Source organism: Mesocricetus auratus, unplaced genomic scaffold (assembly GCF_017639785.1).
Source record: "Mesocricetus auratus isolate SY011 unplaced genomic scaffold, BCM_Maur_2.0 Super-Scaffold_100004, whole genome shotgun sequence".
NCBI classification, from domain to species: Eukaryota; Metazoa; Chordata; class Mammalia; order Rodentia; family Cricetidae; genus Mesocricetus; species Mesocricetus auratus.
This window is the reverse complement of record NW_024429189.1, coordinates 29,362,157-29,384,366: the sequence shown is the minus strand read 5'-3', so window position 1 is coordinate 29,384,366 and position 22,210 is coordinate 29,362,157. Positions and strand designations below refer to the sequence as shown.

Below are 22,210 nucleotides of genomic sequence, written 5' to 3'. Positions count from 1 at the left end.
TCAGGTGAGATATTAAGCAAACAGCTAGCCCGAAGTCCAAAGGATAAGACAGATGGCCGCAGGTCCACAGGTAGAGTCCTGACCAGGGCATTCTTGGTGGGGGCAGGAGACATTCCCAGTGACCCAGCACTGTGCAGTCTTGCTCCGAGTCCTGCTTCGGGTCTGCTCCTCTGGCTGTTTCCTCTCCATGTACTCAAAGCTCCCAGAGGTGGATAGTCACAACAGGTTAGACGGTGCTACACACTCAACTAATACATCCCACACTGAGCTGGTTTTCTCCCCATTCTACAGACAAAGGTTTGTGGAAAAGCAGTCACAGTGTTGTCAGGTTGCCACTACCCCTCCTCCACTGCCTCAAAACCCTGAAATGGAGGTCCAGAATAAGCGCGACCATTCCTTTTCTCCAGGACTGAAAACCACAGCACGGATCTCTGCCTCTAAGCCACAACATTCTGGGAAGGCATGAAAAAAAAGGTAGCTCTTCTTGAGTCTTTAATGTTGAATGGGATATGCGGTGTCACAGGCCAGGAAGCTGTCCTCACCTCTCTTCATTACGCTAACTGCTCTGAGGATGAAATATGACTTGTTTCCCTCCCCCTCTTACCCTCCCCATAGTCAGAGCTCCGCCACTTAAGACTATTATCCGCGTGGATCAGAAAAGATTCCCCGGCCTCATTATAAAGAAGCTAAAACTGAGATCCCAGCAAGTAAAAGACTTAGCCATGTTGGCTCATTCCCTAGGGTGCCCGGTGGCTGCCCTTTGTTCTACCAGGCCCACATCCTCTCAAAGAAGCACTCCATTCTAACCTTTGTCTCTTACAACTTCCCGTCCTAGCCAGCAGCTGCTTCCCTCCGCCCTGTCACCCACGTGTGGCGTGACCTTCAGAGCCCACTCCAGTTCCTCCTGTCTCTGTCCCCTTTATTCTCACTCCCCTGCTTCCCTCCAGAGATTAACATCAGCAACCAACTCTGTTACCTAATTAGGCCACATGGATTGCAGCGCTACCTTCTTTTAACCCCCAAGGCAGGAGTGTTTGGGTTTGCACAGGGCCAGGCTCCTCTTCCTCCTCCCTCCCCAAGGCAGCCTGGGCAGGGCGGGGAAAAGTCGGCTGTTTGCGTCTGCAAGCTCAGAGTCCCAAGTGTTCACACTGTGGCAACAAGGGAGGCGAGTTCATCTCCAGGGCTCCCGGGTGGTGTGGTCCTCAAGAAGGGTGGAGGCTGACCTCGTCTCCTGCACCGAAGTCCAGTGCAGGGGAGACGGTCTATCGTGGTCCCCGTGGGCACCACCTAGAGTGCCTGATGGTGCAATGGTCAGCAATGCTGCAGCTGTTATGGATACAGCTGCAGCTGTTGCTGCTGGGGGTTCACTCGCGCAGCGCCCAGGATTTGCCCCTCACTCCGGAACCCGCCCTCGAGTGGCTAGGTGAGTGTCCCCAGAGCTGGGGTTGGGGCAAATCAGCACTCGCAAGTCAGGGGCGGGAAGCTGATAGGGGTTGAACTAGAGGAGCAAGTCCGCATTTGTATTGTGGTCGCTTGTGTACTGTCCCGAGTTCCTATTCCGCACTCCTACTAACCTCCGAATTAGGGCGCGGTGAGAGGCAGGATCTTGTTCTCCCGTCTTGCAGGGTGGGAGTAGCTTCAAAATGCAAACTTTATGAGAGTTGTTTAGGAAGGTCACCTTTCAGATAAAGCTGACATTTCATTCCCTCCCAAAGCGACAACTTGGCTCACCTTGTGTACAACTCTCTACAGACGACCCCAAACAGACCTGTCTGCTCCGCCCCTTGGGAAGGCGGGGCACCGATACCAGTCTCTCAACAGGGTGGACCGCGATGAGATTTGTACAGATTTGCACCTTCTGCGCCTTGGTTTCTCTAACTGAACAATGGATCTATGATATTCATGGAACCACTGAAAATTAAGTTACACAGCCCGGAACATGTGCACAAACAAATTCAGCATAGGTTTGAGCACCAGCCACATACAGTGAGCTTGCCAGGAGAGCCAAGGCAAGATCAGTACCCTCAAGGACCAACTTTGGGCTTAGGTAACAGGCAGCAGCTTGAGAGACAAGCTGGAAAGGAGCCACATAACGCGTATCTGGTGATCCTCCAGTCAGGGTCAGCACCCACCGTGAGCTAATCCTTTCTATATTTGGCAGACCCAAATCCTGGCCTGAGGTAGCGGCTCACCAAGCCTTCTTTTCCACAGTCAAGGGCACTTGGAACATTAGAATCACCAGCTCCTTGCTGTACCTCCTAGGCGCAGCCTGCAAATCTGAAGTTCGACATTGTGGACATACAGAGTCACCAAATGCAGGCACTGTCGTGGGTGTGCTAAAAGTACAGGCGCTCTGTACTGTCACACAGTGTCCCTTCCCCGCCCCATCACCTCACCAGCGGAATTACAAGTGAATTGTAGACATATGTGAATCAAGTTTTTCTTAACAAAGAAGGAAAAACAAAATATTAGCATTTTGGGAAAAAAGCGTCTGTTTCTATCTTAGGGTTTCCATTGTTGGGATAAACATCATGAGAGAAAGGAACTTGGGGAAGAAAGGATTTATTTCACCTCACAGAAGGCAGTCCATCATGGAAGGAAGTCGGGGCGGGAACCTGGAAACAGGAGCTGGTGCAGAGGCATGGAAGAGTGCTACTTGCAGAATTGCTTCCTCAGCCTGCTTTCTTATAGCCCCTGGGACCACCAGCCCCGGCAAGGGAGGCACCACCAGCAGTAAACTGGGCCCTCCCACAGACTGGCCTATGGGCAAGCCTGTGGTACATTTTCTCAATTGAGATTACCTCTTCACAAATGACTATAGTTTGTGTCAAGTTGACATAAAACCACTTAGCACAACTAAAGTTCCTATTCAAGTGCAGGAGCCAAGAACAGCTACAGTGTGCTTAGCCATGTTTTGGAACACCTCTGTTTTTCATTCCTTCAGCTCTGCACTGATTTACCTTTAGCCACAATTGACATCCACCTGACAGTTAAGATGTAAAATACAAATCATTTTAGTTACGTACCCATTGAGAGTGGATTTATAGCAGTGCCTAGAAGGTTACACATGCAATGTTGTTCTATACATTCCAAGTATGCCAGCCCTTAAAGGTAAATGATGCTATGTTGTGCTGACTTTTCAATCATTTATCCATAATCTTTATGCAAAACTCAGTAAACGTGCCATACGGCAGTAGTGTTCTTTGCATTTCAGAGCCAGACTGAATTCAAACCCTGGATATGGCATGTGTGCTTCAGTTTTGTCCTTTGTAAAACATGGGGTCTCATAACGGCACATGGTCTCCTTTAGCTATATGATCATAATGGCACCTTCTTCCTCTGCCAGTCCAGACTGTGTTGACAGTTTGACAACCCTATGTCAATCACTTCCTGTTCTCAGCAATTCACTTGCTGGATCCTGTTCTCCACTTCCATGTTGACTAAACCAAAGGGCCTTTTGTGGTCGACTCTCCCTCCCTGAATCCTACCATATGCTAAAATGTGATAGCACCACTCTTCTGGTTAGTTTTTTTGATGTGATAAGACACTCTGACCAAAAGCAACTTGGGAAGGAAAGGGTTTATTGGACTTACACACAGGTCCCAATCTATCATTGAGGGAAGTCAAGGCAGGCATGAACCATGGAGAAATACTGTTTGCTGGCTAGATCTCTGGCTGGCTTGGGCTCACACTCATGCTCAGCTATCTTCCTTATATGGCCCGGGACCACCTGCCCAGGAAATAGTATCCCTCACTGTGGCCTGAGCCAATGCCCACAGCTCAACTGAAACCCCTTTTCCAGGTGATTCTTTTTTTTTTTTTTAATATTTATTTGTTATGTATACAGTATTCTGTCTGCATGTATGCCTCCAGGCCAGAAGGGGGCACCAGATCTCATTATAGATGGCTGTGAGCCACCATGTGGTTGCTGGGAATTGAACTCAGGACCTTGGAAGAGCAGTCAGTGCTCTTAACCTCTGAGCCATCTCTCCAGCCCCTTTCCAGGTGACTCTAGGCTGTGTCAAGTTGTCAAGTTGACCACTCACATATTCCAGATACTGGGAGGGCAAAGAGAGAATAAAGAAGGAGCAGAGCATCCTGGGGAAAGACAGGCAAAGTTCATGCTGGAGAAAATGAACTCAGTGAGAGTAAACCCATTTGGAAGCTACACTGAAAGTTAAAAGCTGTGACTTACAGAACTGTAAAGCGGCCCTGATGGGGGCACAGTGAGAGTTTCCTCCAGCGCTATCGGCTCCCCACATGCACAAATGTAGTGAGCTCCATCAGACCAGGGTGGCTCTTCTGAACAACCCGTGCCAAGAAAAATGAGGACGTGGGCGACCATGAGGTCAGCATCTTGACCATAAGGCCCGTCTAAAGAAAAGGCAGAGAAACAAGGTGGGTGACAGGAAGAGGGGTGGGCAATGGCTGAGGGCCTCCCTGGTTTGTATCTGATCAATGTTACATGCTCTTTCCCTGTGCAGATTAGGGATGGCTTTCTGACGATCCCTGGGTTGTGCATTCATGGCAGGGCAGATTGCTTATTTGGGGGGCAGTTCTAGGGAGCATGGTTCAATTCCACAGTCAGAAGAACCATTTAGAAGTCTCAGTGGGCCCACAGAGGGACAGCAAGCTGTGGCATTTTCCACTAACACTCCCCGCCCCCACCATTGATTGTCATTCCCGAGACATTAATTCTTCGTGTTTCCAGCCTTTCTGAAACACCTAGAACTGAGCCTGTCGGATGCGTGGAACTTGTCCGCAGGCGAACAAGCACCAGGTTAGAGGATGTGAACTCACAGCCAGCAGCAGCAGCTACACGCGTCCCGCCCCCCCATATTGGAGATAGAAAAACAGGAGTGATATGACACTGTCTCCAAGACGCACAGAAGCAACTGCAAAAAGAACAGTAGGTGTAGGACAAGTGGTGAGCAGAGTGGCGTTCACAGAGACATTTCACACTGCAGTGTGCAGTGTACATGGGGTGGGTGTATCTCTAAGCATCTCATTCAGAAGATTTCACACTGCAGTGTGCAGTGTACATGGGGTGTGTGTATCTCTAAGCGTCTCATTCAGAAGATTTCACACTGCAGTGTGCAGTGTACATGGGGTGTGTGTATCTCTGAGCGTCTCATTCAGAAGATGCCCTCACCCAATATATCAACTGTTTTCCCTAATCTGTACCATTCTGTTTATTCTGTCACAGTGGTTATGATTACTAAATTCATTCCTTAAGCCACGTTAATAGGCACAGCGGTCAGTGGACAAAGCACTGGGCTAGAGATTTGTTGCATCTGTGTGAAAGTTAAAGGTTTTCAGATAAGGACAACAAAGAGTTGCCTCCTGCTGCCAGTCATTGTGTCCATGTGAGGAAAAGTGGTTCTGGGCAATAAGAAGAGAAGAGAAATCATCACCTGGGAGAACTTTCGGGAGAGGGGATGAGAGCCGCATCCGGAGGCTGTGGTGGGGAAGATTCTCCCAGCACCATTTCTGATACACAGGCTGAAATGTCTTCTCTACTGATCCTAGCAGTTTCCAACACTGGAGAGGACTCTGTGACAGTTTGTATGCATCACACTGAGTCACATTACGCTGAGGTAGGCAACAGCAATCTATACCTTTCTAAGGAGAAAGCCAGGCTAAGTAAGTTGCATCTACAGGACTTGTAGAGCAAGGTTTCAGCCCAGTCATCCATGCACTGATTGGAAGAATTGCTGGATGTACCTCTGTGACCCCATGGCCTCGTTCAGTCTTTCTCCTGCTCTATACTTAGAGCATGAGGATCAATTTAGCACTAGGATGACCAGTGGGGTCTTCAGACTGCTGCTCCCGCTCTCAAATCCCACATGTACAAGTGAGTATTTTCATAAAGCAAAAACGTGCAAGCCCGTTGATTCACACACCGTTCTAGCAACTCCCATGCCCTTAGGCAATACACCATTCTCCTCATCTGGAGATTGGGAATTTAGGCAAAAGCATGGCCAGACTGGTTTATATGTCACTCCAACATTCTGGACCTCATTTCTCTTATCTGTGCCCAGCATCTCTCTCTCCATATTTTCCTTATTATGCCTCCTCTGCCTGGCTCTTCACCTCACTCACTCACTTTGTACAGTAACACCGATTTCCAGTTCGCCTGGTCTTTTTAACTCTTCACCGTCGTTTCTCATCTTGTTTCCCATTGTTCATTGTCATAGTAACAGATGCCACCCAATACAGGTTTCAAGGCAGTGACTAGAAAGGTTAGGTCACATAGGGAGTCCAGTTGTCCACTCAGTTCCTCTTCTTCTGCATGACAATTCACTTATTTATCTCAGGAGTCCTGAAGAAGCAATGCTTTCGGACAATGTCTTTTGAGCTCACCCCCATCTGTCAGAGTAACAGATTGGAGACATCTACAAACTGTTCCTTCCATGAGCTTTCAAAAACTGTCCTTGAAAGCTTTCTAGAAGATGTCCTGGCACATAGCTGAGAACATAAATCATGGCTTGAACTGACTGAAATGAAAATAAATATTATAATTTATAAAAAAGAAACACACCAAGGATCACCTTATAAATACTAGATTAACTATAGTATTCCTATGAAGTAAAGCCACTCCAAAAAAAATGAGCTCTGTGATAGGTCACTAAATAGAGCAAGAGCTTTCTGCTTTCATGAGTGGTCACATGACTTGTTAATTTATGATACTTTCCAGACTACCGTTGTTCCAAAGGAATATGTTATTACTGCTGTTGAAAAACTGCAAGGATAAACATAAGCAGGAAATTCAGAGTGATTATGTAACGACTTTCACTGCCCTGACATTCAAAATTAAAACTGTTTTCACTTTTATTAATGTTGTCAAAGTGATCCAGATGACCAAGGAAGCCTATGATGGGGGATGATCCCTGCTGTGCAGATGGGGAATCCAAGACTGATTCTCTTTTAGTCTCAAGCACGTGTTCTGTAGCCTGCCAGTATTTTCTCCATAGGGCTAACTTAGATCAAAGAAGATGGGGAAGATTTCATGGGCATGTATCCAATGATGTTTCTTAGAGTTCCAAACTCAGAAAGGCCTCCAGCATATAGTTTAATGCTCTGTGCTTCGGGGTTCTAATAATTGTTATCTTTGTGTTCATGTGTCTTATGTAAATCTGATGCACAGGGAAGAATAAGCCAGAAGATTGGGATTCAATTCACTTTTCTTGTCTGGGATGGCTTCTTGACTAGACTACTTCCTCCTGGTACATCCTCGCAACCACTACTGTTTTCCACTTGATGTAGCCTAGGGCCTGAGAGTGGACTACCCACTAGCCAATAACCGTACTGTTGTGCCAGGTTCGCAGAGCCCCAGAGAGTAACGCAAGGAGCCAACAACTCTGATGCAAAAGCAAAGGTTTCTTTTTATTGTTCAAGCTGGCCAGCTTGGATCTCACTCCATGGCAGGGGCAATGAGATGCCAACCAGCCACAAAGAGAAGCTTTTAAAGGGGCAGACCGTAAGGTTGAAGGCCACAAATTTCAGAGTTTCCATGGTTACTTAAGGTCATATAAAGTAGAGAATAAAGCAGTAACTATATTGTTGTGCCCAAATTCTGAACCCCAAAATCACCAAGAGGCCCATTCTGATGCAAAAGCAAAGAGCCTTCTATTGCAGTTGTTTAATGAGCTAACCCCATTAGCTCGGGCCTTTCACCCATCCACAGCAGATAGCTGGAGAAAAGACCCCGAGAAACCATGAGGTGGGGATCTTATAGGGCGGTATAAGGGGAGTGTCTAGGGGTATGCAACAGACTCAGGATTGGTGCGCTTCCAAGCTTGGACGACCTGCCCTGTGTTGATTGGTCAGCTGGTTGTTATGGCCCATAGGCCCTCCCTGGGTGGTTGCTATGCTCTGCACGTCACTGCGGTACACTTGTCTGTAAAGCACACACAGAGCTGTAAAGCACAGCTAACTTCTGATTGGTTCCTTGTCAGGAGGAGGGCATCTGACCTCCTAGTGACCAGGACAGGAGGGGCAAGGTCAAAAGAGCACATGTTAGCTTAAAAATATTTTTTAAGCAAGATACACTTGAGTAAGATAAGACAGGGCAAGGGCTTGTAGGGTTACAGGGTCACAGGGTCTGTCAGTTATCCCCTGGGCCGAGGGAATCATTACAACCTTATGACCAGCAATTAGCAGACATGGGAATTTTGACCCAAGTGGTGGAGGGTCAGGCGCCAGTCATGCCACTCTTCATTTAAGGAGTTAAATTGTCCTTTACCATTACAAGTTCCCTTTCTTTGCCTAGATTTAGGGCCCAAGTTTTTAAACTTTTATTAATTGTAATTTTATGGTCCTTCACTTCCCACATACCCTAAGATGACTGAGTGGGAACTGATTTCCTATGTCCAGTCTAGATACTAAATGTGTGTCAAAGACTATAATGGAGTAGCAAGTATGATCTTTGTGGCCCTGTGGGGTGTAGAGCTACCTCTCTGTGATTAGCCGGGAGCACTCACTCTCATTTTGCACCAGAGTCTGCAAATTATTTAATAAGAAGGATGGCGTATTAGTTACTTTTCTGTTGCTGTGGTATGATACCACAACCAAGGCAAGTTAAGGAAAAAAAGAGTCTATTTGGGCTTATGGTTTCAATGGCGAGGGAGGCTAGGTAGCAGATGGCCAGAGCAGGAAGCCAAGAGCTCACATCTTCAACTTCAGACACAAAGGCGAGAGAGCAAACTGGAAGTGGGGCAAAGCTAGGCATTGTCAAATTCCTTTCCCAATGGCATGTCTCCTCTAGCAAGGTCACAAGTGTTCTGAGTCTATCGGGGACACTTGTATTCAAGGCATCACTAATGGGGACTGTCACAGTTTGAATTGTGTCCTCAACCCCAGTCATATGGTAGAGTCCTAATCCCCCAGCACCTCAGAAGGAGAACTTATTCCAAAAAAAAAGGGGGTGATTTCTTCAAAAGGAAACAAGTTCAAGTGAGTTGATTACCATGGCCCTAACCTTATACAGTGCTGTACTCCTAGTAAGGGGAATTTGGGGGTGAAGAAATATGCATAGAAAATAGAGATTTGGAGAGACTCCGGAAGACATGGCAGATCTGCAGCAAATGAGAGGCCTCTTTCCTTCCCAGCCTCAAGAGGACCTAACCCTGTCCTGCTTGACCTCACCCTTCAGCCTCCAGAATCAGGAAAAAAACACATTTCTGGTGTTTAAGTCACTCTAGTTTGTGGCTACTAATACAGATATAAACAATAGTCCCCCCAATGTCATATTGTATTTGCCTTCTAAATGCTTACCTCAAGTTTACATTAATTTTTAAACAGGCACATGCTAAAGCAGTTAGGATAGGCAGTTCAGTGTAAACACCTTTGCCTTTAGAGAGGTCATATTGCACTTCTGGAGTCTTTTTTTTTTTTTTTCCGGTTGATGGTGGAGCTGTTTTCTGTTTGTTTGTTAGGTTCAGTCATTTCTCCCCAGGGTTTTAATATGCAGGTATTTGGGCCAGAGGTTTAACATGTGAATCCTACTGTCCTGCCCTAACTCGCCCTTGTAAGCATGCTCCCTGGTGACTAAGATGGTATAGTTTCAACACAGGCTGTAAGAAGATAACAGAGACATGATGAATAACGATTTTTTTTTACCCCAGCGATGGTGGCTAGATACGTTTCTTTTAAACGATGGCAAAATGAGGCAGGAATTGGCTGAAAATGAAAAGGAAGAAACCTGTTCTTAGCTTGATTTTAAATTTTCTTAGTAAGATACAAAATGATGGCAAACAGCCTGGCTGGGGGTGTGGGGGAGGGGAGAATGGGCCAGCATGGCTGAGGACGGCCCTAGAGCAGTCTAAATGGTTACCGCACCTGCAGGGGTTGATGACAGGCAATTTGAAGCTTCGCAGAAGTGTGCCCAGTGGAGCTGATTAAACTGGGTTTCAGTTTCCCCACTTGCGACAAAGGGTATTGTGTGCCTCCTGGAACTGGGAGTGGTGATTTGGGGAGATTAGAGAGAAAAGGGACAAGAACATGTAAAAGATTTAACCAGAGGGGACCGGAGGGCCTGGGGAGGTGGCGATTATTCAGTTTCACAAGCAGCTGGAGAAAAAAGAGCTCAGAGCCAAGGACAAGGCTAGGGCAGGGAAAGAAGGGAGTGCTGTGGTTTGGGGATTCTGTTTTGTTGTTTGTTTGTTTTTGTTTGCACTTAAGTAACTTTTCAGTTGATTAAAGAAAGGCAATAGACAGGACACCAAGGGCATTAAAGGCACACACAGCACTCAGAAGGTTTGAGATGAAATGTGCTCTTTCACGCAGAGAGGCGTGGCAAGGACTCTCCTTGCTTTTCTTTTGTGCTTTGGGGAACCAGGCAGAGGCCCTGGCTGTGAGCATGGGAAGCTCCTCACTTCTGGTTTACAAAGTCATATGGGAGAGAACCAGATTTCTTTACCCAAGAGCTATGAGGAGCCTGCTTCAACAGCTTGCCCTTCCTGCTACAGAATCACAAGCAAGCAGCTGGATCTGAATCCCTGTGTTCACGAGAGGGTATTCAGACAAACCCAAATACAGGAGCCAACACATGAATATACATCTCCAGAGAGAAGATGCCCACCTTCAGACTAGTAACAGGGACAGCCCTTCCCCATTTACCTCCCCTACCCTTCTGTACTCAAACAAAAATAGGGGGTTGGGGCACGGGTTAACTGGTAAGAACATTTGGTGTGCAAACATAAGGGACTGAGTTCAAATCTCCACATGCAAAAAGCCAGGCATGTGGTCTTGTAACTCTAGTACTGGGAGAGTGGGAGGCCCACGATGCTATCTGATGACTTTCTTAGTTGTTGGATTGGTAGAAGCTAGTGTTGTGCTAAATTGATGGCTTCTAAGAGGTTTTTATTTATTCCAATGATGTGTTAATATAGATACAGAGTAGGGCAAGGAATGGCTGTTCCAGAAGGCTAGAGCTAGCCTACGATAAAGTAATTATTGTCTAAACCTGCAAAATTCCAATCTCTCTATGGTACTGAGATCCAATCGGTCATCAGTCTTAGCAAACACAGCCCCCTCCGAGAGGTTGTATTGTTCACAGCCAGACACAGCTTCTTTTCCAGAAGTTTTGTTCATACATTTTTCAAGAATTCTCATGGTGTGTTCTTACTATAAGGAGATAACCAAGACTGTGAGTTATAAAGAATTTAGTTTCATTAGGTTCACACCTCTAGAAGCTCAACATCATGGCGCCAGCATCAGCTCAGTTGCAGCAAGAAGCTCATTGCAGGTAGCATCACAGTGTCAGAAGTATGAATAAGGACTTAGCAAGGCAGGAAATCAGACAGGGGAGGCACCAGTTTTACTCTTTTTATGACACTGATCTCATAAGATCCAGTCAGAATTCCTTGAAAACTGCCTAAGTTCTGTCCAAGGCCATGGCCTTCAGTGTTGTAATTACTTTTGAGGCCCTCCTTTGACCCAACACCCCATATTACCCTACAGAGCACCAAGCTCTTGCCACATGAACCTTGGATGACACACACTCAGCCCATATCCATACTGTAGCACCTACCTTCCACTGATAGCCATTTTCCCCCCTTTGCAGTGTCTCCCTGACTTGCATGTATGCCTTCAGCCTCCAATTCTGGATCACAATTATAATTTCCAGAATGTTCCTCAGACCCATTCAGGTACCACGTTGTTTCACCTAAATCAGAGTGCCTCTGAAGTAAGACCTTGGCTATTTGTCTTTTATTGTCTGGGCACCAAAAAGCATGCAGGACACATAAGAGGTATACAGCAAATATTTTTGTTGAATGCTATTTAACTCTAGTTCATCTTTTAAGCCATAGCCTAAGTCATGTTTTGTTTCAAAGACTCCATCTCATTGAATATAATTAATAATATAACCTTTTTAGAGTAAAAGTCCAGATCTTCACAGAATGATGGGAAAGCCCAAAGAAGTCATTCTAACCTCATGTTCTCCTGCTGCCAGCATTGGTTATCCAGCTATGCTGTCATCACCCAAAGGCTAACCATTTTCATCATCTTTGAGCTTTGGTGACACTCTCTGTGTCCTGGGCATCCTCTTTGCATGATCCCTTGGGTGGTCACCAGTATGTCTATTGACTTAGTCCCCTGCTATTATGAACACTGAACACTGTGTGACAAGCAGGGGCAGCAATATGGGACCAGTACATACCCGTGGTTGCAAATATTAGGCTCCTGATCAGTATTTCTTGTGTGAAGATATGAGGACTGTGATCCTCTGATGTGCAAGACTAGAATGATGCCTTTTACCCCATGCTTCCATCACATTAGACTTCTGCTAGGGAAAATATAAATCTGGCCTTGAGTTATTACTTTCATCTCTGTCACTCACTCCCGAGGGCAGCACTCCCACTTAGACACTTCCATCAGGAGGCTCCCAGCACTTCACTCTCTACATGTTTGCTGATGGAAATTTCAAGTTCATTTTCTTCTTTCTAAATAGTTTGAAAGGATATATGAAAATAAAGTCACAGTAGAACACAGTCCTAAGTAAAATTTGAACTTGTATCCTAAGACAGTAGATTTGGAAGAAGAACAGTGAAAGTATAGTTCCATTAAATAACTTGTCCTATCTGACTCTGAAGGTCATGGGTCTGGGTTTATGGGTGAATCTTGTCTCCTCTGCTGAACTCAGGTTCTACCGAGGGCTGTTGAGTTTATCTTCCCTGGATGTTGGGCAAGCACATGTATCCATGTGCGGCCTCCATGGAAGGGAGTCCCATCCACTTCCTACTGACAGCCATTGAAGGCCCTTTGTTGTGATCTATTACCTTTGTCCTGTATTTATTTTAATTACTTATTTCCACAGACTGGTTATGAGTGTAATTGTAGTCATGTTTCTTTAGCACTGACAGGACTTCCTTCATTACATTAGCCAGGACAGTTCCCAAGATTCCAGAACATACAGATTGATAGTTTCCACGGACAGACTAACATAACAGTTCTTGGCCTCTATCTGTCCCTCCCTCAGGGCTGGCACCTATGAGTGCTTGTTGAATGAGTAAGCGAATGATCCACCTGCAGTCATGAAAAAAACACCCTAGCTCAAGCTGAACAGTTGGTTAGTGGCTCCTTCTCACTTCTTAAAAACTCAGAAGTTGAAATCATGAACTACCTTACCTGTGCTTTATAGAATGTTAATCAGCTTGTAAGTTTACTAGTAATCCATACTTCTTCTCCACCCAAAATTATACTTAGGAAGGGGAAAAACATAACACTTCCCTGCAAAGAGATTTAGTAATTCAGGCAGTACTTCATTAATCACTTAATCACTGTTCAGGCAGAACTGATGTCCTTGACATATGTAATCAATCTTGATTCCTCCCACACTTGATTTCCATCCTTTTGGAAATCCAACAACTGCACATATTAAGGATTAGTGGCCCCTTTTCCACAGTACAGCTTTTTAGGGACAACTAATATGTGCACGCAGTAGCAACCAGAACAGTGATGCTATCAGTGGGTCTCCTTGTGGTCCACTGGAAGATTGTTCTGTTGTTAGTGAATTCAAGGACGGTGCAGGAAGCCAGGTATGGTAGATGCCAGTGCATGAGAGGCTAGGGCAGAAGGAGGGAGCTCAGTACCAGCCTACAAAACAGCAAGACTCTAACTCTAGTAATTCAGTGGCTGGTTGGACAGACAGAGAGACATGAAATATTAGGATCAGATTCTGTGCAACTTGATGGAAAGTGGTATGGATCATTCTTTAGCTTGGTTTATTGAGAGGCAGAGCATTTGTTCATGCCTACTTGTTTAAGATACAGGCTCATTCGCTTTCCCAAAGCAGCATCTAAAGGAAGTAGGCATGGAACTGGCATGGCACCCAGAGCTCAGCAGCATGGACCAGGCTTATCTGGTTGCATTTTTGCTTTGGGAAAGATTTTGGTGATTACTGGTGTGATCTCACCATCCCCAATTCTGCCACTCTTCTTGTAAATGTCTATTAACTGAAAACTTAAAACATTTTTCATCTCGAATCCTGGTGATATGCAATTTGTTTGTTCACTAATTCATTCTGCCACCAATATACTACTTGTTCACGTCACTTTATTGTGAAGGGAGTGTGGAAGAACAAAGCATGAGGAGTCTTAATTAACAGTAATTGAAAAAGTGAGACAAGGATTTTTTTAAACCTGTTTTGTTTGTGAGGGGTGGGGGTGGGGCATTTAAGACAGGGTTTCTCTGTGTAGCTCTGACTGTCCTGAAACTCACTCTGTAGATCATGCTAGCCTCAAACTCGCAGAGATCCACCTGCCTCTGCCTCCCAAGGGCTGGGATTAAAGGCATATGCCATCACCACCCAGCAAAATCTGTGTTTTTGACAAGTATGGTTCCTCCGTAAAGGATGTTAGCACACTGTCTCAGAATCATTATGCTCCCCAATGTGTGTGGTTAAACAAAAGAAATAAAACTTTAAGGTAACAAGTCTTTGGCAGATGTTCAGTAGAACTTTATAATATCCAGCCAGATCTACAGGTCTCCAATGGGCTCTGTCACTCAGAATCAAGAAGTCTGAGAAATACTAAGTCACACTTACTGGCCTCTTCTCCCTTGCCGTGGTAGCTTTGCATGGTGTATTTAACAGGCTGTCCTTCACGACCTTATGATCACATCTTTATGATATTCATATCATACATAGTTCCAGCTCGAAAAGGGAAAGTGAGGCTCTTAAAGGTCAGGCCGTCAGTCCACAGATGCACAGCTGGTCTGTGGTGGGTCCGCCCGTGTCCAGAGCTCTTACCCACAATCCAGTTACCCAATGTGCCCATCTCAGATGCATAAATTGAGGCCCAGTCAGTAGATACGTGGAATATGGATACACTGGAGTATGCATATTAGATAGAAGCTGAGCTACAGGCTGATCATAGTAAAATAATTATCCTTTATTGAAAAGTTAATGGAACTCCGAGCTAGCTAGAAAGCAATTAGTAGATTGCAGCAGAAATTAAGGCTAACGTTGTGCCCAGGCATGAAAAGGTGAAAAGAAGGGATGGAGGGAAGGTTAATTATTGAAGTCCATATCACATTCATGAGAGGTGGATTTGATTTTGAGTGACTTTTACTAATAACCACCCAGACGTGGCTTTCATTAGGAAAACAAATTTCCAGATCTAAATGAAATCTCCCTAAAACCATTCGCCCCCCCCAGCCCACCCAGCCATCAACATTTCCTTCTCTTCTGTTCTGATGCATGGTAATCAAAGCATTTTTCTGACAACTAATTTAACTCCTCAAACACATGGTTATAAGAAAGGTTATCAATTATTAAATGAGGTAAGGCTTTCACTAATACACTGGCAATGTTTTCAACAGTATCTTAAGTGATTTGGATTACTACAAATCAACTCTCAGCCATACCAGTTTTGGAGGAAACCAAAAGGGTTTTCCCGAAAAGGAGGCACTACTCCTTCACTCGCATGCGTTAGGAGGCTCATCTGCACTGTTCCGAATCTAAGGCTCTCACCGTCTCTGCCCCACTTTTGCTAGATGGCTCTCACTGCCCTAACCTGGCCATTTTAAGGAAACTGATGCGGTCCCTTCCGAATTTTAAGGAATAAATGGAAAGGAAAATGTAATATGGGAGCCCGGTTCGGGAGAGAACAAAAGAACCCGTGGGTATGAACAAATATCTGGAGTTAAAGCCGCCTTGGCTGCCATGGGCTTTTAGCGGCAACTGCTGACACGTCCGATCAGCGTCAAGCACTGACTGAACTTAGACCACAGAACTAAGATAGCATTATCACCTTCTGAATGCCTGTGAGGGAAATGGGTACACAGTTGTGGAGTAGGTGACTTCTAGGCCAGTGGGCGGGCAGTGGACACGGGTTCTCTGGTGGGATCCTACCAGCTTTTTTCACAGCCGACCAGCCAAGGGAATGTCCCATCATTCTTTTCTACTGCTGCCGCTGTGCTCCGTGCCTCTTTTGTGTCTGGGCACCACCTCTTGGTGCCCCGGGCAAACTCCCTAGGCTCTTCCTGGTAAGACTATCAGACGTTGCCGTGTTCGCCCTCCTGACGGATCTAGGCAGAAAGCAATCTGCAGAAGCATTAAGCTCTCACCAGCACTGACTCCTCTATCAGACAACTGCAGAGATGCGCTTCTGTTTACCTCATTACCTGGTGTTTCTCTGCAGGAACCATGAGGCTGGAGATTTTCCTCTCAATGGCTCTTGACTGAGGGGCAGTGTTCCAAACAGTAAGGAATTTGTCTGAAGAAGAATAAATTATGGCCACACCCAGTACACCCAATGCCCCTCCCACTGGTCCTGTGCATCATTGTGCTCTGTTCAAGTGTTACAAGAACTTGGACTGCCAGGAAACCCTGTTCATCCATGCCCAGGGACCACTTACATCAGTGGTCTCCCATGATTGCCAAAAAGGACGCATCTGCTTGCCAGGAAACAATTTTGTTCAAATGAAGATTATCTAGTGGACTCTGTCCCTCAACTACAAAATGACTGGCAGCTGTGACTTATCACAGTGTAGATACACACACTGGGATCATCAAAGCTCTAGCTAATTATATACAAAAATTGCATGCCTCATCTTTCATTTATTCTGTTACAGATAAAGGAATTTTCATTATCCAGAGTGAGAGCCTCAAGACGTGCATTCAGGCAGGTAAATCTGGACTGACCCTGGAGAACTGCAAGCAGCCCAACAAACACATGCTGTGGAAATGGGTTTCCAACAACCACCTCTTTAATGTGGGAGGCAGTGGCTGCCTAGGCCTGAATCTAACTAATCCAGAACAACCACTAAGCCTTTATGAATGTGACTCCACTCTCATTTCCTTGAGATGGCACTGTAACAGGAAGGTGATCACGGGCCCACTCCAGTACAAGGTCCAGGTACAGAATGACAACACGGTGGTGGCCTCATGGAAACAGCTCCATAAGTGGACCACCTACATGTCGGGCAGTGGAGACATCTGTGAGCATCTTCACCGAGGTAAGAGTAGATGCAGAGAATATGTAGACTATACTTCATAAGTGTGGTGTGTGTGTGTGTGTGTGTGTGTGTGTGTGTGTGTGTGTGTGTGTGTGATATAAGGAACACATGGAGTCTGCCATGACAAGACTTCTGGGAAATTGTGGTCACTTCCTTGCTTATAGGAAAAGGATTATTGGAATCTTGGAATGGCTGTGCTAAGTCTGCTAAAGAGACAACAATCTCAGAATCTAAAATCTAAAGGTACCGAAAGAAAATATTTAACTAGCTTTGGGGATCGATACAAAGGAGAAGCCCTACCAAGAGGGAGAGGAGGAAGAAACAGAAGGGGAGGTGTGTAAAGGGAAGGCTTTCACGCTGACAGATATAAAGCACCCACCCTTGGCACCACTTCTCTGATTGCAGAAGCTCAACCCCACCTGTGGGGAGGCGGCAGCATCTGTGGGGCATTCAGATGCCTTCTAAGCCTGGCTGCCATCCATACGACAGCCATGCTGCAAGGCACTACAAGATAAATGACACACTATTGTCAAGGGTTATTTGTTGTGTACCAAGCACGGATTGTGGGGAGGCATGATTTATAGGGGGACTTTCATTTTCTACAGTTCTGTTACTTTCTGGCATCTTAAACGAAAAAAGAATGGAAGATACAAAAACAAAGCTACGTGGTAAAATGCTGACACCCATGCTCCCACCCCTCAGTTCTATTCATTTGTACACTCATCCATCCATCTGGCACACATTTTCTTTTTTCCCCGAGCAATGACTACTGATCAGACACAGTGCTGGGTACCTGGTGTACAAAGGCCAAGACAGATACACTCCTTCTCCTCAGGGCGGTTGGTAAGATTAAAGCTCCTAAGAACAGGGGAAGTCCCAAGTCCCAAGGCAGGACCTTCTATTGTTAATGTGAGTGAAGGAAGAGTCAAGCCTAAGACATTTCCTGGGCTTGCATACTAGAATAAAGCAAGAGTTTTATCAGTGTAAGAGTCAAGCCTAAGACATTTCCTGGGCTTGCATACTAGAATAAAGCAAGAGTTTTATCAGTGTGCTGACAACCCTATAATTCCCAGGAAGAACTTGGCGCCTGCTCTGTGTTAGCATTTTAGCCCTCTATCCATAACGACAATGCACACAGCAACCGATGGTTCTGAGTAGAAAACAAGGAGCTGAAAGAAATAAAAGGTTGGGTCCACTAATTCCTAAAAAAAACCTAGCCGTGTCCTATGAACTCAGTCTGGCCCCTGCCAATTGTGAGACAGTGTAGAAATCTCCATAGCCGACCCTCTTGTGTAAGACATGATGACCTCATAGAGTATGACTTGGGTAACCCCTGTCATGGAAATCACCAGCTGAATCATGGGCGGTTTTGTCGGTCGCCACTATGGCCAAAGATGGTGGGTCTTCGCTATATCCCGGGTAAGCAGTCAGCAGAACTGCATAGCCAGGCTGATGAGAACGGGAAGTAGAAAGTGGTCGGGTGGGTTGGGGTTTTGACAATGTCTTTGCTGGAGGCCTGGAAAAGAAGAAAAGCGTTGATTCCTGTTTTTCCATTCATCTCCTAAAGAAGATGGCTATGGGCTGCCTGACAGACCAGGAGGAGACAACTGGGCTGATCTGCTCATCCCCCTCCTCACACCTTAGTCCAGTCTCTGCCCTTAAAAGGCCCAGACTGTCAGCTGGGTGGTACCTGCTTTTTTGGGAGCCCTTCCTGCTAAATTTACAGGTGTCCCCCTCCCCCAAGCCCTCACCCATGAATCTATAATAAATTTCTAAAGCTCTTTCTCTGTGACCCCTGACTTTCATTCTTTGAATTCCTGACGAAAGCACTGCCTGGGAGCACCGTCTGGGACCACTAACTTAAAGCAGCTTGGCTGGTCATGTCTGAGACCCTAGCTCCCCTACAAGGACTCACGGGCTAGCTTACTTCACTCTCTCTCTCCATTCAGACTGTGTTACAGTGCACCACCGATTTTTTTTTCTTTTTAAGAATGGAAGTCTGGATTTTGTCACCTTCTCATTTGAAACCTGCCAGCAACTTCCCACTACCCTCAGAATAAAGATGGGAATACATAAAAACAGTCTGAGAAACTGCTTCCCGGAGTCCACTTTCTGGATCCTCCTTTTTTCCTATCAGCTCTCTTTTCTCCAGTTCTTTAGATGTGTTCCTTCTGTGGGGACAGTTCCTGTCCCCACACTAATGCCTTTGCTTCAAGCAACTCAAACCTGATGCAGGAGCCACTCCACTCCACACACACACAACCTTCTTATCCTGTCCTGTTTTCCTCAAGGCATTTATTAATACCTAAAACTACTTTGTATATTTGCTATCATGTATTCCTTTTCCACCAAACCAGCTTGTTAATAAAAAGGAAGTTTTAATAGTTCATTACAATATTCCCAGTGCAGGATATGTTAGGTGATCAATACGTACTTGTTTTTTAATTTTAAAGGATTTATTTATTTATGTATAAATGTTTTGCCTGCACATATGTACATTCACTACATACATGTCTGATGCCCACAGAGGCCAGAAGAGGGCGTTGTATCCCCCAGAACTGCACTTATGATGGTTCTGGGTATCAAACCCCTGGTCTTCTGCAAGAGGAACAAGTACTCTAATGTATTAAGCCATCTTTCCACGCCCCCAAAATATCTATTGGCTGTTGTGAGATATAAACATCTACCCCCCTACATAAGAGACATAAACAACATCTACCCCTTACACGAGATCCCAATGATAAGTCAAACATAGGGTCCTCCAAAGATAGCCCTGAGGGAGCAGTGAGTGTGTTAGGTTTACTTATGAGCATGGGTGAGGGGTTATGGGCTGGAGAGTGGGTGGGCCTAAAGCAGCCATACAGAAGATCTGTGCTAGTATAAACAACAACCCCCAAGGCTGCATAGAAGAATCTCTCTTCCTTTCGCCTTCCCCAGCCTATACACCCTAGTGCCTCTGGGATCTCTCAGGCCACATTTGTGTACAATTGGCCACAGCTAGATACTCAAGTGAGAGTCGTATGGCCACCACCTCCCACGCCCCCTTTTCTTCTATCAGGGAATGTCACAGTCCACAGGCCCAACCATGGTGACACTTGCAAGGGGCACAGATGATCTGATGAAGATGGCAGCTCTTTTGCTTAGAGGACTGTGGTCTACAATGTCAACCTCATAGAGGCAGGCTGCAAAAAACAAAAACAAAACTCATTCACAAATTGGGGTGCTGCTGTGAGCAGTAGCTATAGTAAACAAATAGCTAGATAAACATAGGAGCAAACCATTTGCCACTACCTCTGAAGGCCTGGTAAGTCTGCACACACTGTCTGGTGAGGCTCCAGGGCGCACAGAGCTTTTAACAAGTGCCTGCCAGTGAGGGTTTTCAACCAAAAAGAAACAATACACTAACAGATGACATGTTCCTAAGAAGAAACTTAGGCTGTATTTGACTGTGATTTGTTTTTCTCCTAGATTTATATACAATCAAAGGGAATGCCCATGGGATGCCCTGTGTGTTTCCCTTCCAGTACAACCATCAGTGGCACCATGAATGTATCCGGGAAGGGCAGAAAGAAAACCTGCTGTGGTGTGCCACCACAAGCCGATATGAACGAGACGAGAAATGGGGATACTGCCCAGATCCTAGTAAGAATAAATACATCTCCATATGTCATGAATGAATCAAGGATGATTGGAAACTTATCTGTAGTGAAAGAAAACACCGGGGTTGATGGGTTGATGTCTGAACAAGTGTTCTGATTCCATCAATCTAGCATTTGATTTGAGGTTTGTTTTTGACTTGAAGAGACAATTCTAATTCACAGTCCTTTCCCCCTCTACATTCAAAAGATGCTAACTAGCCTTTCTTCATTATGCTTGGTGCATAAGGATGATTTAACTGGAATCAAATTATAGTATTCTGTGGTCTTGCCAATGCCAGCTCCCCGGTGGAAGGAACGCTTCTAAACAACCAGAATGCAGATAAAACCCAGTCATCCTTTCAGTCCACCACCTCCCAGGAACTGCCACAATGGGCCCATGTCCAGACTGCTTGTCTTGCTGGTTGTCAAGCCCAGACATCAGCCGGCCCCTTGGTGGTCTCTCTGTGCATCACAGATGCCCTCATTACTCATCAACAACCAACTCTCGCTCGTCTTGACTTCTCGATATTCCAATCCTCCTGCTGTATCCTCAAAACCTTTTATGTTCTTAACCTAATTTTCAAGGTCCAGTGAGCTATAACGTCCTACCTATCTTTTTTCCAGGTAGTGCTTGGGTATTATTTTTTGTTTAACTAAAGGATTTTCTATTGTTCCTAAGTCTTGAGGAATAGTTATAACTTCTACTTTCTGTATTCTGTTTCCTTCACGTCCATTCCCAAGACTCAGAGAACGTACCAACTTCTCTCCCACCATGCCTGCCTCCCTTCCAGGCATACACTAAAACACAACAATTAAATTTAAAATGAAGGTAAATTAAAGAGATATCTCCCAATAATGTGACTTATAAGCTAGCTTCATAGTTATTTTCTAGTGTAAGAGCCACGGGGGTTTAATAAATAAGAAAGAGTGGCAGTTTTTAATTTAGACAAACCAAGATGCGTCCAACTTCTCCCAGGCAGTGAGTCTTTAGAAAGTCCCCCATCTTCATTTCTCTCACTCTCTGCTTCCCTCGTGACAAAATGATGACCAAAGCATTGCCTGTTAGGGTTATTGTGTATATTCAAGAAGACCATAGCATTGCCTGTTAGGGTTATTGTGTATATTCAATTAGACAGTGTGCATCAAAGACACCAACAGCAGTGGGTATTCGGTAAGCACTCACAAGGACTGGCTAACACTCATCTTTTCAGCATGCTTTCTGCTTTGGCAGTACTGCGTACTGACCCCGGGGCCTTTAACAGGCTAAGCAAGCACTCTGCCACTGAACTACATGCCAGGCCTTTCAGCATTTACTTATGAATGAACAATCCCCTCCTCTTCGTTGCTGTCCCTACTACTAAACTGGGCGTAGCAGTGAATGACAGGAGTTTTAGAGCTTCGGATGTTCCCCTCAAAGAAGTTGGCATCTTGACGTAAGGCAAGATGGACAGGCTTGCTCTGCGCCAGAAAACGCAGGTGATATTTGATGCGATGCACTAGAATCACTTGGGGGAACAGTGCAGTGGTCCAGGATGTGCGGCCCAGGCATCTGCATTTTGAGAAGTGCTCAGGCGAATCTGATTCATATAATTCTTCACCAGGGAATTCAC

General features: G+C 45.5%; 1 protein-coding gene across 1 annotated transcript in view; it reads left to right on the top strand.

Annotated features, from left to right (window-relative positions):
- The first annotated feature begins 1,129 nt into the window (after nucleotides 1–1,129).
- The window catches only part of Pla2r1 (phospholipase A2 receptor 1), a 120,664-nt gene continuing 99,583 nt past the window's right edge, over nucleotides 1,130–22,210 (top strand). The window contains exons 1-3 of the mRNA XM_005068998.4: nucleotides 1,130–1,423; nucleotides 16,579–16,962; nucleotides 20,431–20,604. Of these exons, the coding sequence (XP_005069055.1) occupies nucleotides 1,300–1,423; nucleotides 16,579–16,962; nucleotides 20,431–20,604 (682 nt within the window). The 5' untranslated portion in view covers nucleotides 1,130–1,299. The remainder of the gene's footprint in view (nucleotides 1,424–16,578; nucleotides 16,963–20,430; nucleotides 20,605–22,210) is intronic.